This window comes from Zingiber officinale, chromosome 3A (assembly GCF_018446385.1).
Source record: "Zingiber officinale cultivar Zhangliang chromosome 3A, Zo_v1.1, whole genome shotgun sequence".
Classification (NCBI taxonomy): domain Eukaryota; kingdom Viridiplantae; phylum Streptophyta; class Magnoliopsida; order Zingiberales; family Zingiberaceae; genus Zingiber; species Zingiber officinale.
This window is the reverse complement of record NC_055990.1, coordinates 3,053,913-3,070,578: the sequence shown is the minus strand read 5'-3', so window position 1 is coordinate 3,070,578 and position 16,666 is coordinate 3,053,913. Positions and strand designations below refer to the sequence as shown.

Here is a 16,666-nt window from a genome sequence, read left to right as displayed (position 1 = left end):
TAGTATTGATTTTTAAAATGTAACATAAAAGTGATATTGTTTTTTTAAATTTAAACCACGCATTATTCAATATCATATTAATTCATTAATCCTTTAAAAAAATCTAAAAATTAATACGCTTTTTAAAGTTTTTATAATTTTAAGTGCGTTCTTTTGTCCGATAATTACTATAATATATGCATAAATAATTAAATTTTTATGTATTTGATCGCCTCAATAAAAAAAAGGATAATTTAGATATAAAAAATAGGATAAAGTGATTAATAAAAGACACCTTTTTGACATTCAATAAAAGGGCCTTTTTTTTTCTTTTGCCCCCTAAGACTTTTGGTCTCCTAAAATGATCGATGCAGCGTAGAAAACAGCGGATCCATGCGACTACCGCAGAGCCAGTGACAGCGACATGACGTCAATAATAATTATCTTCCCTTCCATGGTTTGCTTTGCCTACTTTTTAATCCCTTTTTGGCTAATCCATTCTTTCTTGTACCCCCGTACGATTTATCTTATTCTCATAGACACCCTTGAACCCGATTTTTGAAGGGGTGAAAATAAATTTTATGATGTCAAGAGGACTATATCGGAAAGTCTCATCGTAAAGCTCTTTTTAACCGGAGAGCCATCTTTCTTTCATGATCTGAGAGGTGTTGGCAGTAGCGAGAGAAGCCCCTTTGGCGAGCGCTGCGCTCTCCCTCCGTGTGATCACCAGCGAGTGCGAGGGCGATGCCGACTGCGTTCATGCGGGAAAAGGGTGGATCTTAGTCTGGGACGGAAGCTAGAAGAGCGAGGCTAGAACCTGTTGCATCGTTCTCTGCCGATCCTGGAGCGAGAAGAAATGCATTTGGAGGTTTTGTTGTGATAGATTTGCTTACCCTATTTCTACAATTGGATCAGCAGGGAACCAGCTGGTGTTGCTTCTCTCTCGAAATCTGAGATTTTTTTCTCCCCTTTTTTTTCCTTTTGTTTTTTCTACGTAGAAGAGGGCTTTGATGCTAAAGGTGCGGGTTTTGTAGGGTTCGGGGGTGTAGTATCTGTCTGGGTGTCGAATTGAGCTCCTATCTTCTGGTTGCGCCTTGCTGTGTAGTTCTCTTCATTGTTTGATTGTGACAGTTCTGTGCACAAAGAAGGTTAGAAAGTTAATCTTTTCATTGATTCTGTTGATTCCATGTTTCTGGAGATTTGTTCTGTCTTCTAGGCGTTTGCCATGCTGATTCTTCGTTGTTTTGTTGATTACTGATTTTTTTTTTCTTTAGGTATCAAAAACATACTTTTTTTTTGCTTTTTTTTTTTTTTACACTTTGTTCTTTTAGCTCATTGGCTTGTCTTTTTTCTGATTCCTTATCTTCAACAGTGCACAGGGCAGAAGTTCGTTTGGATCTTTAAATTTGTTGATCGAGAGGTTAGGATCTTCAGAATCCTACTGGATTGTTTTCGCCCCTTTTTAACTTTTCCTTGTCTTTTACTAATGCACTACTTAATGTAGAGAATTTTCCTGATGGAAGTAGTTCTTTTAAATTATTATTTTCTCCTCTTTATTAGATTTGGAGGCCATCTGGAATTGTCTTGCTCATGCTCACATTTGACAATTTGATGAAAGAATCGTCCATGAAGCAAACGGACAAGTGCCTGGACTCCCAATTATGGCATGCCTGTGCTGGTGGTATGGTTCAGATGCCAGTGGTGAACTCCAAGGTCTACTATTTTCCTCAGGGTCACGCTGAGCACGCCCAGGAATTTTCTGAGTTTGGCAACTCCCAGCGGATTCCACCCCTTATACCTTGCCGTGTGACCGCTGTTAAATTCATGGCTGATTCAGACACTGATGAGGTATTTGCTAAGATCTGCATGGTTCCTCTGAGGCCAAACGAATCAGATTATGCTGAAGATGATGACTTAGGTCTTGGTATCAATGGTGTTGACTCACAAGAAAAACCGGCGTCTTTCGCGAAAACACTAACTCAATCGGATGCCAACAATGGTGGCGGCTTCTCTGTTCCTCGCTATTGTGCTGAGACAATCTTCCCACGTTTGGACTATTCAGCTGAGCCCCCTGTGCAGACTGTCCTTGCAAAGGATGTGCATGGCGTAATTTGGAAATTTAGGCACATATACAGGGGCACGCCTCGCAGGCATCTGCTCACTACTGGGTGGAGTACTTTTGTCAACCAAAAGAAATTAGTTGCAGGGGATTCAATTGTGTTCTTGAGAACAGAGAAAGGGGATCTTTGTGTGGGAATACGCCGAGCTAAAAGGGGTGGGATTGGTGGAGGTTCAGAGATCCATTCAGGATGGAATCCACCAAATGGGAGTTCAGCATCCAACTACGGAGGTTTCTCTATCTTTCTCAGGGAGGATGAAGGTAAATTAATGAGGGGAAATGTGAATAGTGGTGGTATGAGGATGAGTGGAAGGGTGAGAACTGATTCTGTAACTGAAGCAGCAACTCTTGCAGCTAGTGGACAACCTTTTGAGGTTGTGTACTATCCCAGAGCAAGCACACCAGAGTTTTGTGTGAAAGCTGCATCAGTAAAAGCAGCAATGAGGATCCAGTGGTGTCCTGGTATGAGATTTAAGATGGCCTTTGAAACTGAGGATTCTTCTAGGATTAGTTGGTTCATGGGATCTATATCTGCTGTTCAGATTGTAGATCCCATACGATGGCCTAATTCGCTTTGGAGACTTCTACAGGTAACCTTCTTATGCAATGAGTATGAACCCTTTGTAGGCATACATATTGACAAGTTTGTTTTTTAGTGGTTTAATATGATCAATGAACTTTCATCTTTTGTTACCACATTTTCATAGCTTTCATGCTTGACAGTTTTGTGTTCTGAATCTTTATCCTCTGTGACAAATATTATTTGTAGTTTCAATATGTTCTGGAAATTCATTTCCGTGTGATGCATGAAAGGCTAGGCAATAGTTTTACTTGTACACTGTACCCGAAGCTGATTGATAGTTGTATACTTTTGTTTTCATTCTCTCCTTTCAAAATGCATGATTGCTATTTGAATTTCAGGATTTATCTTATGCTTCCTAATAGGTAGTTAGTCCTTGGTTAGATGATCTCATTAAAATGAAAGACTCGAAGTAAAATAACAATCCACTTTCTCATGCAATCTATATTTAAATTTCCGAAAATTGAGATGCCCAAGTTTCAATAAAACATATTATGCTTTCCTAAGTTTTCGTTTTTTGTTTCATATAGTATGCACATAGTTTTTCTTGACTACAACTTGTTTCTTCTGGATGGAGAATTGATCCATCATCATCTTTGGTCCAAGTGTTTGTCTTAATTTTGAGTATTTGAATTGACTTGTCTGATAGCTTGCAACTTCTCCATGTTTTCTATTATGTTCTCAGCTGTAAATGCTTTTACCATTTTTCTTAGATGCTGACCGCCATTCACATTGGCTTGCAGGTGACATGGGATGAACCAGATTTGTTACAAAATGTAAACCGTGTAAACCCATGGTTGGTTGAACTGGTCTCAAACATGCCTTCCATTCATCTGGCACCTTTCTCTCCAAGGAAAAAGCTCCGCATTCCCCAACATCCTGATTTTCCTCTAGAGGGCCAACTTTCAACACCCATGTACCCCGGGAACTCTTTTGGTCACAGCACAAGTCCTTTATGCTGTTTCCGAGACAGTACCCCTGCAGGCATACAGGGAGCCAGGCATGCCCAATTTGGTATATCTTTATCAGATCTCCACATTAACAAACTGCAGACAGGATTATTCCATGCTGGCTTTCACCACCTTGATCGCACCACCTCGGTTCCTAGAATTTCGACTGGACTCATTGTTAATACTCCTGCCACTGACAACAATATCTCTTGTTTGCTAACGATTGGAAGTAATTCCAAGAGCACAAGAAGCTCCTTGAACACTAAACCTCCACAACTAGTGCTTTTTGGGCAGCCAATACTGACTGAGGAGCAGATATCTCTGAGCAACTCAGGAGAAATTGTGTCACCTAAGGCCACCGTAAACAGTTCTGATCAGAATATAGAGAAATCGTCGAATGCATCAGATAGTAATGACTTTGCTACAAATAAGAATGTGGTTCCTGTCAATTCATCCTGTGATGGATTCCAATGGTACAAAGACCATCGTGTGTCAGAGCTTGGCCTGAAAACTGGGCATTGCAAGGTTTTCATTGAGTCAGACGATGTCGGCCGCACCCTCGATCTTTCCATATTTGGTTCGTACGAAGAACTTTATGGAAGGCTAGCTGATATGTTTGGAATTGAAAAAACTGAGATGATGAGCCATGTGATTTACAAGGACGCTGCTGGTGCAGTTAAACACACAGGAGATGAACCCTTCAGGTTAGTAGCATGGGCTTAGTCCCAGACGAGTCAACGTTTTAGAATGTCTTTTATTTCTCTTGGTAATACTTTCCAATAGCTTTATCAACTCGAAGGTTTTCTAATTCGGTTACAAATTTCTGACTTTTGCTCATTGTTCTTCTGTGCATCTAGTTAAGAAGCTTATAGTTGATTTTGAATAAGCTTCTTTACTAGATTAGTTAGCCTTGTCAAATTCTCCACTTTGTGCTTGAAGTGGCATTTGCTTCCCCTATTAACATAGAGCTAATTATCTAATTGGTTACCACTTATTTCTATAGTTTTATGAGACTGCGCATTACACATTTGTTAATTTGTTGGAGATTCCTATTGACGCTACATTTAGTCTGCTGTTATGTGGCAACTGTGTTTGTTTCCTCAAGGATTGTATATGTGTTTCTAGCCTAAGCTGGTTTGTGTTGATCTTCTTATCATATTATTGCAGTGACTTCATGAAAGCAGCAAGAAGGCTCACAATATTGACAGATTCAGGCAGCGACAACATTGGAAGGTTGGAAAGTTTCTGTAACGTTATATGTAAATAATAAACCTCGTGTTACTGCTACTTTGTGAAGTCTTTTCTAATCGAGTTAATTTACCTTTAATGAAGGTTGTCTTATCCACCATTTCAATTCCATAATGAGAGATTGTGCACACCACATTAGCTTACTAACATGATCCTTAATAGCTATCATAATGTGTGCACTAGTGTAAATATCAAAATTTTTTTATCTTGAATGCCAATGGCATTAGAGTTGTTATGGAAATACTCACTCAACCAGAACCAAGCCACTATCCGATTGATTATATTTGTCATTTTGCACGTTTCTTTTCAGATTGGTAGTACCTGGACCACTCAACGCAAACTTGCAGTGCTGCAGTTGATTCACAAAACTCTCCAGAGCTGCACGAAGCGATCCCGTTGAATCTCTGTCTGTTCGTCGTGGGTGGGAAAAAAAACAAGTCGAGCAGATGCCAGGATTCTCCTCTCTGCTCATGTGGCAATTCCATGACTTAGTTTACTTTAGGAAAAAAAAAAACAAATGTACACCTCAAGGTGCTTCGATTGCACACTAGTGCAGGGATTGTTGACAATGTAATAATATCTACCCAGTTAAGATGCTGACCACTGAATTGTTTCTTAATTATATAGTACAAATTGGCTAGGTGGTTGAGTTTTCTGTACTCCAGAGTATGATTGCCTTCTAACCATTTGATTAATCTAATTGCCAGTCACCACCAAGTCACTGTTGTTGCCGACTGCTGCACAAGACAGTGTAGATCACACGCAAGGCAACTTGGTTTTGCAAGAATCCACACCCTCGGGGGCTTGTTTGATGCTCCTTTTTTGTAAAATAAAATATAATTTATGTGCCAAACTGACAATAATCCAATGGTTTAATCAGGTTGAGAATTTGAGATCAAACAATTGATTACGTGAAGGTGTTAAATATTTGATGATAGTCAAATTCTAGGTGCATTTCGAATATAATTTTAAATAATAAAAAAATAATTTTTTCCCTAAGTTTAAAGAAATTGCCATCCCCCGCGCCGCATGCGTGGGGGTAGGAAATGGATTAATGCATATCTCGGGATTGAAAAAATAATAATATTAAGTACGAGTTTAGTTTAATATTAATATTAAATATTAGGGATTGCGTGTTTACCGAGTGGGGTTTTGACCGGCCGGGCCGGGCCGGTCGGGTCGGGAGGATTAAAATAATGGAGGCGGACGTGAGAGACAGGTCAGCGTCGCGCAATGTTGGCGCCGTCTTGTGTGGCCCGCCGGTCCGGGCCTCCGCTTGAAGTCCCCTCGTGATCGCCCAAATGGAGATCGACGTCGCCATTTATATCATGGCACATGAAGCAAGAAAGCATTAATTAAATTTTAGATTCCTGTTAAGCACTATTACCGCATTGCTTTCAGTGCCTTAATTAATTAATTAAACAAACACGAAGATTTGGCGAAGACAGGCAACGCACGCGACTGGGTGCGTTTGAGGATCCAATAAACAGGCAGGGACACGAGGCGCCGGCTCCCGAGGAAAGGGGGAGAAGGGTGACGCCAGCGCTGTCCGGGTCGGGCTTCGCTCCCGGCCGACCGGATTTCCGGTTCGGTCCGCGGAATCTGCCACATTTGCCGTTTCTCTCTTCGGGAACTGGGGGGTTTCATAATGCGACGTCCCGCCAGTCAATGCCTCGGACGCGGTGGGATGGAGCGTTGCCGGGCCTGGTTCGCCGGATCAGATAAGTCGGGTCGTCGGCTCGAGGAGCTTGTTTTTGACTATGTTTGGCCGTGGTTTTTGGATGGAGGTTGGAGGAGTTGACCAAACTGGAACTTGCACCACTGGACATTTATTCGCCTTGACTTGCGATGTTGGATCTGAAGATCTCTAAGTGCAAGGACATCAGAAAATGTGTTGTCAGTGACAGGTTCAGTTCAAGCAAGTGCAAGTCAACATTCACTGGGCCTTTTTGAGTGTCAAATAATGAAAGTGGTAAAGGGCAAGTATAAGTAGGCTAAAATTGTTCGGGTGAAGTGACAAAATTCTCGAGCATCTTCACCTTCCTTAAGGCTCTCTTCACTTCCCTGTTGCTATTAGGGTGATAAAATAATGATAAGATGGTAATTTATCTTCTAATAATAAAAGTAATTTAATCACCTAATTATATTGCTGACCTTTAAAGATTATATATATGTCTATATAAGAATATGATCCTATCCGAGTGTTAAGCTGATGGTCGCTGGGATGTGGTGCTCTCGTTAACTCCGCGTGGCCCTCTGAGTGACGTAGACCTCCGGCTAGAACCTGCAAGCACAAAACCGAGCCAAGAAGAGGTTCTCGGCGGCGGCTCTCCGACACTCAAGTCAACTCCTGGCGGCAAGAAATCGAAAGAGAGTGAAGAGAACTGTAGTTACAGTGATGAATAGCACATACCTCCGTTGGAATCTGGAGGCCCTTATATAGGATTTCTCAGGGGCGCGTGCACGCTCCCCGAGGCATGCACGACCCTCAAAGCATATATGGAATGGGTGTATCAGAAAAGCGTGTCTGACGTCATACCTCAATAGTACGAGCATATCCCTGACGTGACAGTAGAAACTGTTGTCGTACGATTCTCTGTTTAATCCGACCGTCGACCATGCTGCCTGTCGGCGACGCTTGTATCGAGGAAGATAGAGTTACCTGCTCCTCTTGTCTTGTACCAAGCCGGACGGAAGAACCATTCGGCTAACGTCATGGTCGGCCAAGCGGGACATCCGCTCAGCCAATCATACGACAGCCCCGGCGTTGCCCGGACGAACGGGAGAACCTTGATGGCCATGGTTCCCGCTCAGCCGAAACGAAAACCGCTCAGCCCTCGTCCCCCGCTGCTAAGTTGTGCTAGTCACCCGCCGGGCATCGGGAGCTCGGACCCGAGCCGAGCCGAGCTGAGGTGATGCCCGTTACATTGACTTTTACCTTGACTGTTGTCTTTGACGTCATACGTGGCCTAAGACCCTCTGCTGGGCGAGGGCCCACCCTCTGCCGGGCGGGGGGCCCTATCTTACCGCCAGATCACCTGCCTCCCCCTCAAGTCTAATCGAAGGAGACTGAAAGTCGGACTGACTATACAAGTAGCCTAGTGTCCAGTTGGTCGATCGACAAGGATGCTAAAAGATGCTCCGATCGGCTCATTCAAAAGTGGCGAACATCCCAGACCGTGCTCCTATATGCCGAGCGACGACTCACACACTGGCACCTACTACTTTTGTTGCTTCGCATCCTGGTCCTCAGGTGGTCAAAGCTGACAATATCCAAATCACCTCAAAATTCGTGCAAATCCTTGTCATTAAGGCCGAGCACGCGAGTTATGGCGTTCATTAAATGCGCCCAATGGGCAGATGTCATGTATCGCCACCGCCTTTGCCCTGCGATCGAAGGGTCTGTGATGATGTGACAGGTGGGCGTTCAAAATCAACGGTCGGATGTGCTCGTTGGTCTCCGCGACCTAGATCGGACGACTCCGCTCAGCCGAGCTTGCCCTTTATAAGCCCAATACGCCGACCTCTGTCTTATTGCTGCTGCTGCTGCTTGCTCGCGTGCTCCAGCGATTCTGCGTCAAGTGCTCCGGCAATCCTGTGTTGAGCGCTCCGGTGATCTTTAGCTTCCCTTTTCTCGTAAGCCTCCTCCTTTCCTTTTTGTTCTATCTCTCGTGTTTTCCAGTGTTCCGCGTCGACTTTGTTCCTCAATTTCCCCGGTGACCTTTTCATCAGATTCTCTGTTCTTTTCTTTCTCAATCATGGCAAGTTCTTCTCAGTCGGTTGATCCCGCCCCTGGTCTCTGGTACACCACCATGGAGACCAGGTTTGACAAGGACAACGCGGTGAGCTTGATCAATGCTTTCGGCATCCCGTCCGACCACGAAATCATTCTGGCCAGACCGTCCGACCTGCCTCATACACCGCAGGCCGGCACAGTGTGTTTTTTCCAAGACCAATTTGTTGTCGGCTTGCGCTTTCCTATCTATTCGTTCTTTATTAAAGTTTGCAAGTACTTCCGCATCCCGCTCGTCCAACTCGTCCCTAACTCTTTCTGTTTGTTGTGTGGTGTAGTGATCCTGTTCCGAATGCATAACATTCCCCTTAGGCCCCAAATTTTCCACTATTTCTATTATCCTAAGGCGTCTGAATTTGGTACTTTTCTTTTTCAATCTCGGATCAGCTTGGTTTTCTTTGATAAGATGTCTTCCTCCAATAAACATTGGAAGGAATATTTTTTCTACCTGCGTCTTCCCGAGCGGCCCCGCTTCCAAACCCAATAGTAGACTGTCGTTCCGCCTCCACCCGAGTTGACGAGATACAAGATCCGGTCGGAGTACCTCCACACGGCCAACATGCTGGCCGATTTGAAGTTCAATATCCACAAGCTGCTGCCTGAGGGCGTTTTGTATATGTTCGGGTTGAGCCCGATCCGAACGGGCCTCCCGGGCGGCATTGGTAAGGGATTTCACATTACCATTTTCTTTGGGCCTAACTGATTTAACCTTTTTCTTTTGTAGGTAACGTCCTAATGAAGTTGGTAGTGATCGGCTTGATGAAGCACAAGGCTGCTGAGGCCGAGGCAGCTGCGGCCAAAGAAATAGAGCGGCTCGGCATCGCGCCGGTCTGCTCACATGAGGGCGAAAGCGAAGAAGTGCCAACTGTTGATGAGGGATCCAACACTCGGGCCAAAGGTAAAGAGGCAGTGGACGCCCCCTCAAAAACGCACCCCACTGTCCGAGCGGCGAGCTCGTCGTCGGAAGGCAATGAAGAAACCTTGGCCACCCGTAAACGCCGCCAATCGAACGCCCCCTCTCGGTCAACTGCTTCGGCCATCAGCGCTCCCGAACAAGTGGGCGTCCCTTCTTCTACAGCCGTTCCGAGCATGGTGGAAGCGGTCTCCTCCGATCAGACCCCCTCGCAATGCGACCTGCCTTTCGACCCGATCGTCGTACAACCCATCAGAGTTCTACCCCCAACCCGCAAGAGAATTTGGCGATCAGGAATCCAGTCTACTCCAACCGACCAATCCTCTGGTTCGTCGGCCTCTACTCAGTCGACCCTGAGCGGTCGACGATCCATAAAGGCCCTCTTGCACCTCCCGGCTAGGGAGCTCTTGTCGCCCGCCGATCAACCCACGGCTCTTGAACACCAAATAGTTATTCGCGGGCCACTGGCCAAGATTTGGGAGGATGCTCGCGCTCAGGTTGCGACCGTGCCCCCAGGGTTGCTCGGCAATAGCCATATGTTCTACGCTACAGGAGTAAGTTTTCCCCTTTGCTTATCTAAATCTTACTTCCATTCAGTATTAACATGTCCTTGACTTCTTGTAGTACTGGGTGGAGAGTGTGGCGGTGTGCAACCGCCTGGTACTTTTGGAAGATGAGCTCAAGAAACTCAAACTCTCTGGAGGAGCTCTCGCTCAGGGGCCCTCATACGCTGAGCTGTAGGAGGACCTAGCCCAGACCCAGAGACTCCTGGAGGACGAGCGGAAGATCTCATCCGATCGGCAAAGCATGGTGGAGTAGCTGGAAACTAAGGTAAAATCTTATGATCGCAAGATCGATCTGGACACCACCAGAAAGCTTAGGGCCATAGCTGACCTGGATGCGAAAAATGTCGAGGCTCGGGCCCTGGAGCTAAAAGTCAAGGAGCTGGCCGATCTTCTTAATGCCGAACGGAATGGCCGCTTGGTTGAGGTGACTGCTCTGCGAGAGGAGATGAAAACCTCTCAAACTACTCTCGAGGCCTCCCATGCCGCCTTAAAGGAATATCAGGGCGCCAAGCTGGTTCGCTGCTATGAGGCAGAAGTATATCCGCTCGGAAGAATTTGTAGAGAAGGCCTGTGCTCGGTTTGTCCATACGTTCGAGTTGGCCGTCATTGCAACGGTCAATCATCTGAAGACCAAGGGCAGTCTCCCTGAAGACTTCAGCATCCCTGTCCAAGACCATGTCGGGCTCCTCACCAAGATCCCCGATGAGGTCTTTGATTATCTGGAATGAAGTCGATGATATATACTTGTCGTTCGGCATATTTTAACTAATGAACTTTCATTTTTCGGCCCCCTGTTTGTTCCTTTGTTGTGTATGCCCGAGCGGGCTTCTTGATCCTCTGATCGCTACTATATTCGTGAGCGCTTTGGTTAGCCGCTCGGTCTTTCGAGTTTAGGATTACCCCCTCTCATTTGGAGGGCACAAGTTCACGTTTGATTTAAACGATTCATGGCGGGGTTTTATAGTCGCTGCTCGACTCTAGGGTTTAACGTCGCCGCTCGATGGTCTTCAAGGCGAGGTATTTATGGTCGTCGCTCCTACCCTAGGGTTTATAGTTGCCGCTCGACGGTCTTCAAGGCGGGGTATTTATGGTCGCCGCTCCAACCCTAGGATTTATAGTCGCCGCTCGACTCTAGGGTTTAACGTCGTCGCTCGACGGTCTTCAAGGCGGGATATTTATGGTCACCGCTCTGACCCTGGGGTTTATAGTCGCCGCTCGACTCTAGGGTTTAACGTCGCCACTTGACGATCTTCCGAGCGGGGTTTTTATAGTCGCTGTGTCGACTCTGGGTTTAACGTCGCCGCTCAATGGTGGTGAGGTCTTGAGGTAAGGGGTTAGCCGTTCGGCGATAAATTCAGCGAACATTGCGCTTTTGGTTTTCAGCCTGTAATGAAATGGCGTAGGAGAATGCAAAGGTATAAGATATTAGTTACATTATCGCACCTTTCATCCAGCTCGGTATGGCTGCAGGTGGTTAGCACTCCACGGGTGCTCTAGTCGCCGCCCGTTCTCGTCTTCCAGATAATATGCCCCCGAGCGGAGCTTTTCCACAACCTTGAATGGTCCAGCCCATGGGGCCTCCAGCTTGGTGACGTCGCCGACCGGCTTAACTTTCTTCCAAACGAAGTCACCGACCTGAAATGATCTAAGTATCACTCGCCTATTGTAGTTCTGTTTCATTCTTTGTCGATACGCCATCAATCGGACGGTCGCCTTGGCTTGCGTCTCGTCCACCATGTCTAGCTCCAATTGCCTCCGTTCGACGTTGTCCTCGCTGTAGCGTTGGATCCGGTCGAACTCTATTCCGACTTCGACCGGAATGACGGCTTCTCCTCCGTATACCAAGTGGAATGGGGTAACCCTCGTCCCTTCCTTAGATGTTGTGCGGATTGCCCACAATACACCCAGAAACTCGTCCACCCAGCTTCCCCCTTCATGATCAAGCCAAGCTCAAAGAATCCGTAAGATTTCCCGATTCGCTACCTCGGCTTGCCCGTTACTCTGCGGGTATGCTACAGAGGTGAAGGCCTGCTGGATGTCGTATCCCTCGCACCGTTCCTTTAGTTGTTGACCTGAGAACTGCCTCTCGTTGTCCGAAATGAGCCGACGGGGAATGTCGAACCGACAGATGATATGCTGCCAGATAAACTTCCTGATCATCTGTTCTGTTATTTTTGCTAACGGCTCAGTCTCGACCCACTTGGAGAAGTAGTCAACCGCCACCAATAAGAATTTTGGCTGCCCGGGTGCCATAGGAAACGACCCTACAATGTCCATACCCCATTGGTCGAACGGGCAAGACACGGTGGAGGCCTTCATCTCTTCCGTCGGTCAATGCGAGAAGCTATGGTATTTTTGGCAAGACAGGCACATGCTGACTATTCGAGCGGCATCTTCTTGGAGTGTCGGCCAAAAGTACCCGGCTAAAAGGACCTTTCTTGCTAATGAGCGGCCGCCCGAATGTCCTCCGCAGGACCCTTGATGCACCTCTTCTAGTATATAGTCAACATCTTCCGGACAGACACACTTAAGTAAAGGCCTGGAGAATGCTTTCTTATAAAGCTATTCTCCGATCAGGACGAAACGACCAGCCCTTCTTCGAAGCAGATGCGCTTCCTCCCGATCGGAGAGTGTGGCCCTAGACTTCAAGAACTCCGTTATGGCCGTCCGCGAGTCATGGGATAAGGTGAGCCCTTCCATCCTGTCTACGTGAGCTACTAGGGCTACCTGTTCGACCAGTTGCTGAATGACGACCGATGATATGGAACTGGCGAGCTTGGCTAAATCATCAGCAGCTTGATTTTCTGATCAGGGAATCTTCTGTATGATCACTTTCTCAAAATTACCCTTTAGCCTCTCAAATGCCTCGGTGTAGAGTCTGAGTCTTGGGTTGCTTATCTCAAAGTTTTCGGCAAGTTGTTGAGTGGCTAGCTGAGAATCTGAGTGGATCAAAACCTTAATGGCTCCCACGTGCCGAGCGGCCTGTTAGCCGGCTATGAGGGCCTCATACTCGGCCTCATTATTGGTTGCCCGATAGTCTAGCCGGATGGCCTGATGAATTCGTTCGTCCTGAGGAGAAACTAGAAGTACACCAATTCCACCTCCTCACCGAGTGGACGAGCCGCCCACATATATCTGCCACGTGGCCTCAGGCTCAGGGTTTTGCACTTCGATGACGAAATCTGCCAAAGACTGTGCCTTAATTGTCGTTCGGGACTAATACTGAATATCGAATTCGCTAAGCTTTGTTGTCCACTTGATCAACCGTCTGGACGCTTCTGGGTTGAGGAGGACTCGTCCCAGAGGACTGTTGGTCCTTACTATGATAGTGTGCGCGAGGAAGTATGAGCGAAGCCTCTGAGCGGCTAGTATTAACGCAAATACGAGCTTTTCGAGACCGGTGTAACAAGATTCAGCGTCTTTCAATATATGGCTCAAGAAGTATACAGGCTGCTCCTCGCCGTCCGACCTTACAAGAGCCGAGCCGACTGCATGCTCGGTCGAGGTAGGTAAATCCTTAGGGGCTCACCAGCAACCGGCTTGGCGAGCACATGCAAATAATTGAGATAAGACTTGAGTTCTTCGAACGCCCGATCACATTCTTCGTCCCATTGAAACTTTGTGGCTCGGCGTAGGATTTTGAAAAAGGGCAAGCTCCGATCGACAGATTTTGAAATGAACCTCGATAAAGCTATTATCCGTCTGGTAAGACGTTGGGCTTCTTTCATATTTCTCGGAGGCAGCATATCTTGGAGTGTCTTTACTTTGCTGGGGTTGGCCTCAATCCCCCGCTCTGTGACTATTTATCCCAAGAAACGCCCGCTCCTCACGCCGAACAGACACTTATGGGGATTCAGCTTGATTCCATACGTTCGGAGGGTCTGACAAGTCTCCTTGATATCTACACAAAGATCAGCAGCTCGGAGGATTTAATTAGGATATCATCGACGTATACCTCCATATTGCGGCCGATCTGCCTCCTGAACACCTTGTTTATGAGTCGCTGGTAGGTAGCTCCCGCATTTTTCAGTCCGAACGGCATTACGTTGTAGCAATAGGTGTCGTCCGCCGTGATGAAGCTCACCTTCTCCTGATCTTCCTGGGCGAGCGACGCCTGATGGTATCCTTGGTATGCATCCAGCATGCATATCAGCTCGCACCCAGCGGTCGAGTCCATCATCTAATCGATTCTGGGTAGGGGATAGAAGTCCTTCAGCCACTCTTTGTTCAGGTCCCTAAAGTCGATGCAGACCCTCCACTTGTTGTTCGGCTTGGAGACGAGTACTACGTTCGTTAACCAGCTCGGGAATTGGACCTCCCGTATGTGGTCGGCCTCCAACAGCTTCTCGACCTCCGCCCAGATAATCTGATTCTGCTCGGCGCAGAAATCTCTCTTTCTTTGCTTTATCGGTCGGGGATCTGATCGAACATGAAGCTCATGCTGCGCGACACTAGGGGAGATGCCAGGCAGCTCGTGTGTTGACCACGCGAAGACATCATGGTTCTGCTAGAGGCAGCTGATCAGCTCGACTTTCTGATCGGCTCCCAGATCAGATGCTATGAAAGTCGTAGCCTCTGGTCGGCAAGGATGTATCTACACTTCCTCCTTTTCTTCATAAACTAAGGTAGGAGTTTTCTCCGTTATGGTGTTTACCTCGATTCACAGGGTCTTCTAGGTAGACCTAGCCTCCGTCCTGACCATCTCGACGTAGCATCGCCAAGCCGCCAGCTGGTCCCCCTTCACTTCTCCTACTCGATCCTTGACCGGGAATTTGATCTTCTGGCAAGGAGTCGAGACGACCGCACGGAACTCATTGAGGGTCGGCCGGCCCAAAATGACGTTATATGCTGAGAGGGCCTCCACTACGATGAAGTTAGTTACTCTTGTCCTCCGGAGGGGCTCCTCTCCGAGCGACACGGCCAATTTGATCTGGCCAAGTGGTTGGACCTCGTTGCCTGTGAACTCGTACAGGGGGGTTGTCATTGGCAGCAGCTCGGCGCGATCGATCTGGAGTTGGTTGAACGCCTTCTTGAAGATGATGTTGACTGAACTCCCTGTGTCAATGAAGATGCGATGAATAGTATAATTCGCTATTACCGCTCGGATGATGAGGGCATCATCGTGCAACACTTAGACTCCTTCGAGATCCCTGGGGTCGAAATTAATCTCGGGTCCGCTCGCCTTCTCCTGGCTGCAACCGATGGCATGGATCTCTATCCGTCGGGCGTGTGACTTGCGGGCTCGGTTGGAGTCTTCGTCGGTCGGTCCTCCAGCTATGATGTTGATCTCCCCCCGAGCGGCGTTGCTCCTATTTTCCTCTTCCCAAACGGAGGGCCTAGCTCGCTCGTGCGAGGCCCGGGGTCAATCGCCACTCCTGGGCGAACGATGGTGCTTCCGATCGGGCGACCGTCTAACCGTTCGATGCCCGGTATCTGGGTGCCGCTGATCGACGACGATAGTTCCTTGGAGTTGGCTGGACGCCCGGGGCGAACCCTCGACAGTCTCGTGTGTTGTGACTGGCAGACTGGTGGAAAGAACAAAATATGAGAGTCCATACCTTTCCCCTCGGCTTTGGTCGCTCGGAAGCCACATGCTGAACGACGTGTGACCTAGCTTCTTGATGGGGCCTTATCCCTTCGGTTCGAGGTCCTTTGGGTGGTTGATGATTAATCTGCTGCCTCCGCTCGGTCGTCGCAGCAGGATCGGTCGGGGCCTCCTTCCTTCGGGCTGCTTGTGCCTCCTCTACATTGATATACTCGCTTGCCTTCTTTAGCATATGATCATAATCGCGAGGTGGCTTCCGGATGAGCGAACGGAAGAAGTCACCGTCGGTAAGCACTTGGGTGAAGGCATGCATCATGGTTTCGGAGAAGACCGTGGGGATGTCCATTGCCGCCTGGTTGAAGCGTTGAATGTAGGCTCGAAGGGTCTCTCTTGGCCCTTGCTTCATAGAAAACAGGCCGACACTTGTCTTCTGATAACGTCTGTTGCTAGCGAAGCGGTGGAGGAAGGTCGTTCGGAAGTCTTTGAAGCTTTTGATCGATCCGTCCGGCAGCCTCCAGAACTAGCGTTGTGCCGAGCCTGATAACGTTGTGAGGAAGACCCTGCATTTGACTCCATCCGTGTATTGATGAAGAATTGTAGTATTGTCGAACTTGCCCAAGTGGTCGTCCAGGTCCGTTGATCCATTATACTCCTTGATCGCCAGAGGAGCATAATGCCTGGGTAGCGGATTCTACAAAATTGCCTCAGAGAATTGGCGGTTGATCCGATCGGGCAACAAATCGGCTTGGGGAGCTTTCCCCTTCCTTGCATCCCGAGCTAGAGCTTCATCTGACGAAGACCCTTGGTCTTGATGAGCTTGTGCAATTTCTGAGGGCGTCTGGAACAGAGCCCTATGAAACGGTATCGGGGCGGGCGACGCTTCCGCCTGAGTGTCGGTCGGGCCTTTGTTTTGTCCCCATATGGAGAGTTTCTCTGGCCGATCCTCATGCGCCGCTCGGCCTCCCGACGCCGA

At 47.6% G+C, this 16,666-nt stretch overlaps 1 protein-coding gene across 2 annotated transcripts; it reads left to right on the top strand.

Moving 5' to 3' along the window:
• The first annotated feature begins 640 nt into the window (after positions 1 to 640).
• Positions 641 to 5,525, top strand: LOC122051044 (auxin response factor 18-like). 2 transcript variants are annotated; one of them, XM_042611960.1, is made up of 7 exons: positions 641 to 908; positions 1,014 to 1,127; positions 1,352 to 1,399; positions 1,540 to 2,688; positions 3,422 to 4,332; positions 4,796 to 4,861; positions 5,187 to 5,525. In XM_042611960.1, the coding sequence occupies exons 4-7, from the start codon at positions 1,570 to 1,572 to the stop codon at positions 5,233 to 5,235; spliced, it is 2,145 nt and encodes a 714-aa protein (XP_042467894.1). In that variant the 5' UTR covers positions 641 to 908; positions 1,014 to 1,127; positions 1,352 to 1,399; positions 1,540 to 1,569; the 3' UTR covers positions 5,236 to 5,525. The 2 variants fall into 2 exon arrangements, with proteins under 2 accessions (XP_042467894.1, XP_042467895.1); XM_042611961.1 differs by lacking the exon at positions 1,352 to 1,399.
• Positions 5,526 to 16,666: the final 11,141 nt, after the last annotated feature.